Below are 8,228 nucleotides of genomic sequence, written 5' to 3'. Positions count from 1 at the left end.
TAATATTATATTTAATAAATTAATTAATATAGGTACCTATAGAGATCAGGCAGGTACCACTATACTTTATCCCACTTATTCTCCAGAGTGGAAAGGATCTTTGATCTACAACATAAGCTATAACTATGATGCTTGATTGTTGATATTGAGCTATAGTACATTATTGTCGAGGCTCGGAAGCAGCTACTTGCAGGCTGAGGATTCGTTTTAAACGGACGACCTTGGGAGTCCGTTTAATTGAATCCGAAGCCAGCAAGTAGCGTTCCAGCCGAGTCATATATAGTGCTTTTCTCAAAAATGGTGCAAGAAATATAAATATCATAGAAATATTTTACAAAAGCAACATTTTTACGTATATATTTTCACAGAAAAAAGCCCTTGCCGCCTTTTTTTTTTTTTATAAAAATATAGAAGTGTATTTTTCTGCCGAAAATACGCCAACCTATTTGAGACAACTAAATAGTCGCGGTACTAATCATCTGTTTGGCTGTTTGATGGGCCTGTGCCTTCATTTGATATGGCCATTTCAACTTTTAAAAAGTTTGGAACTCGACAAATAATGAAATCTGTATGCAACATTGCAGTCCCAAAATCGAGACTGCAATGTTTTTAACTTTTTAATTTTTGATTGACCATAAACTACGCGCTTCGCGACCTATTTTTTAGACGGCAAAGTCGACTTTGCCGTCCATTTTAAAAAAAATATATTATTGTAGGTGTCTATTTACACGTGCTAACATTTAACATTAAAGAGGTTTATTTTCACAGACAACATTTAATTGATTTATGTTATAAGGGTGCTATTTTTGGAATAACGTACTCCTAATACTCCTATACTCATATTCCGAATAAATTTACATAATGTAGAACTAAACTGCACAAAAAGTTTATTGGACACTATGCAAAACGATTAGTCGTCGTCACTATAGATTTAACTGAGGCCCTAAGGCATCGAGAGGTTAACCGCATAAGACGGACAACCACGTAGTGATTTAACATATTTTGAATAACCGTCGGAATGCTAAAGCTGCCCTCGGAGCAAGGTCGATTACTTTCATGTGACACTTGACATTGTGTTCGTATTTAATTTACGGTTGGTAAAATAATAAGCTAATTATTTGACCGTTGCGAGTATAAATAACGGGGAATGTTCGTTAACTGTATCAGTCAGCCGTTTGGTTTGAAGTGATCTTGTACTCGTCGAATCAACAACACAGACCACGTCAAAATGAGATCGATGGTGGTGTTGTTCGCTCTCGCCTCTGTGGCTTGCGGGTCGCTGCTACCGCTGGCGCAGCCGCCGCACCACCCCGCGGTGGTGCTGGACCCGCACGGCCGCCCGCTGGACACCGCTGAGGTCATCGGCGCCCGCGCCCTGCACCTGCAGGCCAAGGCTCTGGAGCACCACGCGCCCCTCGTGCACGCCGTCGCGCCCCTCGCCCACTCCGTCGTGGCCCCTGCTGTGGTCGCCCACGCCCTGCCCGCCGCCGTCTCGCACCAGTCCCGCGTCGACGTGCACTCCAGCCCCGCCGTCGTCGCCCACGCTCCCTTGGTCACCGCTCACGCCGCGCCTCTGCTCGGATACTCCGCGCACGGTCTGGCCGCCCATGGCCTCGCTGGACACGGACACTGGCTGAAGAAGCGTTCCCTCGGACACTACGCTCTGGCTGCCCCCATCGTCGCCCACGCGCCCGTTGCCACCTCCCACCAGTCTCGTGTGGATATCATCTCTAGCCCCGCCGTCGTGTCCCACGCCGTGCACGCCGCACCCGTGCTCGCTCACGCCGTGCACGCCGCCCCGGTCGTCGCTCACGCCATCGCTCCTTCCGCCGTGTCCCACCAATCCCGCGTTGATATCCACTCCAGCCCCGCTGTGGTAGCTCACTCCGTGGTTGCCGCGCCCGTGCACTCCGTCCTGGCCGCTCCCCTTCACGGTGCTCACTCCGTCTACGGTGCTCACTCTCTCCTCGGTGCCCACTCCGGTCTCGGTCACGGTCACTGGCTGAAGAAGAGGTCCCTGCTCTCGTCCTGGGCTCCCATCGCTCACTCTATCCCCTCTGCCGTCTCCCATCAATCGCGTGTGGATGTGATCTCCAGCCCCGCTGTTGTTGCGCACGCCGCTCCCGTCGTGCACGCCGCTCCCATCGCCGTGGCGCACGCTGCGCCCGTGGTCGCGCACGTGGCTCCCGCCGCCGTGTCCCACCAGTCCCGTGTCGATGTGATCTCCTCTCCCTCTCACGTCGCCCATGTCGCTCCTCTGGCTCACTCCGCTGTGTGGACCGCCCCTATCTCGCACTTATCCCATCATGGCCTTCTTCATTCAGCTCCCTTGTCCCATGCCGCCCATTGGTAAAGCGAAAAATTGATTCGACGTACGATGTAGTTTTCGTTTTAGTAATTATTGAAACGAATAGACAAATAAATAAATTATGTAATACAAATGTGTTCTAATTATTTGATAACAATCATAGATCTCACCTTGTGTAGTAATTTGTCGTAACTCGATATTCGCACAATCGTGAAGGTAACAGAAGCTTTTGAATAGTCTGATTGCACGCCGATTGCCGATGCCGCGCGATAGACAGATAAGTAATTATAACAAGGCTACAAGCACCAAGGCTCTCCATAATTATAATGGTCAAAAGGTTTAAGCATTAGGTACAATTAGTAACATAATTATAATGTAGGTATGTCGTAGCAAATTGGAGGGTGATAAACGATTCCTACGTATAAAGTATAATATTTAACCAACTGTATTAAAATGAATGAGAGTAGTCATACTCGGAAATTTGGTACAGATTCAGAAATTATATCGCCTAAATTACAGTTAAGTATCAAGAGTAACGTTACGGCTACGTAGCAGTCTCCTTTTCCTAAAGCCAAATGATTCGGTCAAATTGTGTTTTTTGAAAAACTAATTATAGCCAGCATTCTATGAATGTAGTATGATACCTTTGGGTATGGTGCTTTACGCAGGCTAGCGTCCCGTCCCCTCCCCCTGACGCAACCCCCCCCCCCCCCCCTTTTAGCATAAATATGTCCCGGTTGGGAGTTTTTTTTGTTTTTTGGGGAAAGTATACAATATAGGAAAAAAGTGTCAATGAAAGAAATGTTCCCTATTAAATTCTAAACAAAAAAGGTTATATTCATTTTTTTGATACGACGCACCATATTCATGTTATGGCTAGATGAACTTCGACAAAATTTAACCGTTGAAAAACTTGCAGAAGATCAATATAACATAGTACGTGATAGTACTAAAAGAAATCATACAGGACAATAACCTTGCAAGCTTATTTTCCGTATAAGATTTTTTTCAGTACTATCACGTACTACCTTATAAAGAACTTCAACAAGTTAATACATGAATATGGCGAGTCTTACTAAAAAGTTGTATATAACCTTTTTTGTTTAAAATTTATTAAGGATTATTTCTTACCTTGACACTTATTTCCTAACTCTAATACTTTTCTCAAAAATAAAAAAAACCGGGCAAGTGCGAGTCGGACTCGCGCACGAAGGGTTCCGTACCACAATGCAAAAAAAAAAGCAAATAAAAACGGTCACCCATCCAAGTACTGACCCCTCCCGACGTTGCTTAACTTTGGTCAAAAATCACGTTTGTTGTATGGGAGCCCCATTTAAATCGTTATTTTATTCTGTTTTTAGTATTTGTTGTTATAGCGGCAACAGAAATACATCATCTGTGAAAATTTCAACTGTCTAGCTATCACGGTTCGTGAGATACAGCCTGGTGACAGACGGACGGACGGACGGACGGACGGACGGACGGACGGACGGACGGACGGACAGCGAAGTCTTAGTAATAGGGTCCCGTTTTACCCTTTGGGTACGGAACCCTAAAAACCGTAAACCGGGACATATTTCATGCTAAAAGGGGGGGTTGCGTCAGGGGGAGGGGGAGGGACGCTAGTGTGCGTAAAGCACCATACCCAAAGGTATCATACTACATTCATAGAATGCTGGCTATAATTAGTTTTTCTTGCCCATACATTAGAACATAATTTAACCTAATCAAAAGGGAAGCGAAGTATTTTAACATTCTTACCTTACCTATAGGTAACTGCTACTTTAGAATATTGAGTAATATTACATAAATTAAATTGATAAGAGGAAATAAAATTATCAATTTAAATCTATACCACTAGATATAAGTACTTATTTGGCGATTGTAGCCGCTGTGCACGTCAAGGTCTCGAGGACTCAAATAAAAAGCTTCGACTTGAAGTAAACTGTTATAATCATCCAAAGTACTGGTTTACAAGGGTATGGAGGCTGTAAGAGAGTGATTTGCAATATTTGATCAGTAGGTGGTTTCAATTTAGGTGCCTCTAATTGGCCGCGATAAAGGGTATGTGGAGCGCTCCTATTGGTGCTTTAAAAAAGCTTCCGAATACTAGCCGAGCCCGACGGCTGCGTTTATCTACTGCATTAGGAATATATTGAGATAAACGTAACTTCGCATATATAAACGTAACTTCACATTAACTGGTTAATGGGAAGTTACGTTATTTTCTAAGCGATTTCAGAGTACGTATGCCCCTAATTTTATGACTGGTTTTAGCCATTAGGTATTTGACTGATGATAGCATCTTGGACAATTTAAGGAAATATCTTAAATTTATAAATTAATATATATTTTGATATATTTATTAAGTGACATTGTATAACTTAGATTTTTTTTACCGTTTTGGGGTCAAAATTTAGCCTGCGAGAGTATTATTTTACATTTTTTATTAATGCTTATAATTATTTGAGTATGTTTATAGGTACTCGTATTCGTAGTTCGTGCGTTTGATTTCAGTAAGCACCATTTGGTAAAAATGAAACTGCCGCCAAAAACTTTTAAAATAATAATAATTAGAGACTGTGCAAGTGTGCAGTGAAGTAGAATTGTTTGTAAAAAGTTAAGTGAGCTATCATGATTTTCCAAACCTAACATCGAACACCAATAAAAGAAAAATAAATGAAAACTTTAACGCCCTTCTTAGCTAAATATGTATTATCAGAAACAAATAAACGATGGATCAATTGTAATTTTCTTTTGTATCTTTTTACTGAGGTGTACCAATAAAGACTATTCTATCTATCTATGGAGTAACATATAAAAAACATAAATACTTCATAAGTAATACCTAAAAATAAACCTACTATATTATATATATATATGTAGGATGGAGTCCAAAATAAAAGGCACTTTCACTTGAAATCACTTTTTTGATTTATTTTTCCACCGAGTTACAATTTCACCAAATTCACCATCCGCCATCGCTCCCATCTCCCCTCTCTCTCTCACACACTCGCTCTCCTTGTTACACGCTAAAGGTTGCGTTCAGTATTATGGAATGTTGTGTAGTATGGAAAGAGCTACACGAGCTTATACCACCGTCCCCATTCTACCATCGGACTTTTAGACGCACGGCCGGTTTCCATCCTTACATGGTAGATATTCCACCAATTCGCACGAAGCGCTTTGCTTCTACTTTCCTTATGCGAACTGCCAAGGAATGGAATTCCCTGCCGGCGTCTATATTTCCGTGTTCTTATAACCCGGCAACCTTCAAATCAAGAGTGAACAGGCACCTTCTGGGCGAGCGAGCTCCATCGTAGGCCACGTCTACGCCTCGGCTAGTCTGTGGCCATGAGTAAGCCCATTCATAATAAAAAAAATAATGTTACAATTAAAATAAGCAAAATACAAATTAGACTCCTACAATCGGCCGTCCTGTAATTCAGGCTGCCCACAGCCTTAGCCACGGCTTATTAAATTATCTACTATATTCTACAACGAACAGTTGTGACTTAAATATAATGAGTATCAGAAACAGTCTCAGTAAAATCACATTTCTTTGTTTACAATCTACCACCACCTCTATACACTAATTACTACTTCTTTGAATAGAATTACAATTCCCATACAAAGGAAAATCTAAGAGAAACATTTAACAACAGTAACAGATTGCTTCTTTATACTAACAGGTAGTAATGTTTTTTTTTTTTTTTTTTTACTTAAATTTTACAGATAAAGAGATAAAACATAGTTTTACTTCTACAACTTGTACCTACTTGTTATATTATGATTAAACTTCAAGAAAGATGTATGCAATGGTACTTGGTCACCTTATGAAAAAGAAAAGAAAATAAAACAGAAACACAACTCTCAACTCTGTACAGTTACCTCGCAGTCACACCCTTTACCGCCAACACTTATTGACTGGTACTGTTGCACTAAGCCCACCGTTTCATATGATCCACAGCGGTTGTAGTCTTCTTTGGTCCCTCTGAGCTATTATCCACTTTTGTCACCTCATACCTGTCTCTTCCCAATTCCTTTATAATTCGGTATGGACCAAAGAACTTTTGTTTCAATTTTAAGGCATTACCAAATTGTGTTCGCTGAATGGCTACCAGGTCACCCTCTTTGTAGGGTTGCCCTGCTACTCTGGTTTTATTGTAGGTCTTGCGGTTCTCTTCCTGAATTTTTAATAGCTGTGCCTTAGCTTGCTGCCTCAACTCTTCTCTATTTTCAATGAACTCGTTTCTACTTTCTTCTTCCAATAGTTCCACTAGTTTAAGTTCTTCTTTGAGTTTTAATGTTGTGCCAGTTAGCAACTCGAAGGGTGATGTGTTAATGGATCTCTGATGTGTACTATTGATTGCCCGCTGTACCTTACTGACATATTTGTACCAGTGACCAGGCTCTTCAATGCACATCTTTGCCAGAACTGATATGATGACCCGATGAATCCTCTCTACTTGGCCATTTCCCCGAGGTACTCCGGTTGTTACCTTGATATGCTCGATTCCCTCTTCATCACAGTATTCGGTAAACTCCTTTCCAGTAAAGGCAGTTCCTCTATCGGTCACTATGCGACAGGGGTTTCCATAGTCCTTCTGGTGCATTTTTAGCTTGTCGACCGTTTACTTGCTTGATACTGTCTTAACTGGATATATCCAAACAAATTTGGTGAAGGCATCAATAACCGTGAAAATATAATTATACATCTTTTTGGTAGCATCCAGGGGCCCCAGATGATCACAATGCAAGGTGGTTAGAGGCGTTTCTCCTTTATCTATAGGGTTTAGAAGCCCCTCTTTTTTCCCTGACTTCCGGCTGGCCAATATGCAGGGTACACATGTGGACAAAACTTTATCAATTTTACTATCCAACTTACTTATGTAATAATCCTTCTCCAAAATACTCATGATCTCGTGCATTTCTTTTGAGTTGATGCTATCCGGAAACTCTTTCACTAGTGCCGCTTTGAGATCATCATACGATTTAAAGGCTTTTTCGGTTTTCAACCACAGCTCCGCCGTACCCGTCAGAGATTTTCGTGCAATAATCAACTTCTGTTGAGCAGTCCAGCTGAATATCTCGGCATTGTCCTCAATGTCTTGTGCCCATTTTGTCGAACTGTAGGTCAGATCCTCGCCGCTGAATTTTGGAACGGCTTCGGTCATGAAGAATGCGCTCATGGGCTTTGTTGTCTCCTCGGTCATCTTGAATTCTTATCGTGATCGTCTTCTTATAGATAGATTATGCTTCGTTATCGGCGCCGCCGCCGCTCGCGCCGGGCCACACGTCTTTTAGGTTATGTCGTCTTCGTTAAGCGTCGTCGTCGTATTTTCACCTTATTTCCACTTCATTCGAGCTATCCCGGACGAGATTTGTAGGATGGAGTCCAAAATAAAAGGCACTTTCACTTGAAATCACTTTTTTGATTTATTTTTCCACCGAGTTACAATTTCACCAAATTCACCATCCGCCATCGCTCCCATCTCCCCTCTCTCTCTCACACACTCGCTCTCCTTGTTACACGCTAAAGGTTGCGTTCAGTATTATGGAATGTTACAATTAAAATAAGCAAAATACAAATTAGACTCCTACATATATATATATATAATATATAAAATTGAAAAACCAGAACGGGATAAAAAAACGGGGGAAGAAGCGAGATGGCGCCTTACATATTTCTAAAAAAGTTTTTGACACGTTTCTCAAATACGACGCACGTATGATAAGAAAAAACTGTTCCAATCTATTATCTAAATATGAGAATATAACTAGAACATAAAAACTACCGCTTTCGATGCGTATTTAATTTACAATAAGCAAAAGAAATTTTCATAACAATCTTGATTTTACGATAATCGCCCATTTTCGGCAACTCTCGGTTGTTTTCGTTTGGCGGTGCTACAGACTA

At 41.6% G+C, this 8,228-nt stretch overlaps 2 protein-coding genes across 2 annotated transcripts; one reads left to right on the top strand and one right to left on the bottom strand.

Annotated features, from left to right (window-relative positions):
• Positions 1-1,151: 1,151 nt before the first annotated feature.
• On the top strand, positions 1,152-2,441 carry LOC134668949 (uncharacterized). Its single transcript, XM_063526457.1, has one exon. It carries the CDS (start codon positions 1,229-1,231, stop codon positions 2,351-2,353), a length of 1,125 nt encoding a protein of 374 aa, XP_063382527.1. The 5' UTR covers positions 1,152-1,228; the 3' UTR covers positions 2,354-2,441.
• Positions 2,442-6,203: 3,762 nt separating this feature from the next.
• LOC134668948 (uncharacterized protein K02A2.6-like) lies at positions 6,204-6,925 on the bottom strand. The gene has a single exon (XM_063526456.1). The coding sequence runs from the start codon at positions 6,922-6,924 to the stop codon at positions 6,250-6,252; it is 675 nt and encodes a 224-aa protein (XP_063382526.1). The 5' UTR covers position 6,925; the 3' UTR covers positions 6,204-6,249.
• Positions 6,926-8,228: the final 1,303 nt, after the last annotated feature.

Source organism: Cydia fagiglandana, chromosome 11 (genome assembly GCF_963556715.1).
Source record: "Cydia fagiglandana chromosome 11, ilCydFagi1.1, whole genome shotgun sequence".
Classification (NCBI taxonomy): domain Eukaryota; kingdom Metazoa; phylum Arthropoda; class Insecta; order Lepidoptera; family Tortricidae; genus Cydia; species Cydia fagiglandana.
Note: the sequence above shows the minus strand (reverse complement) of the source record. Positions and strands in the feature narration are given on the sequence as shown.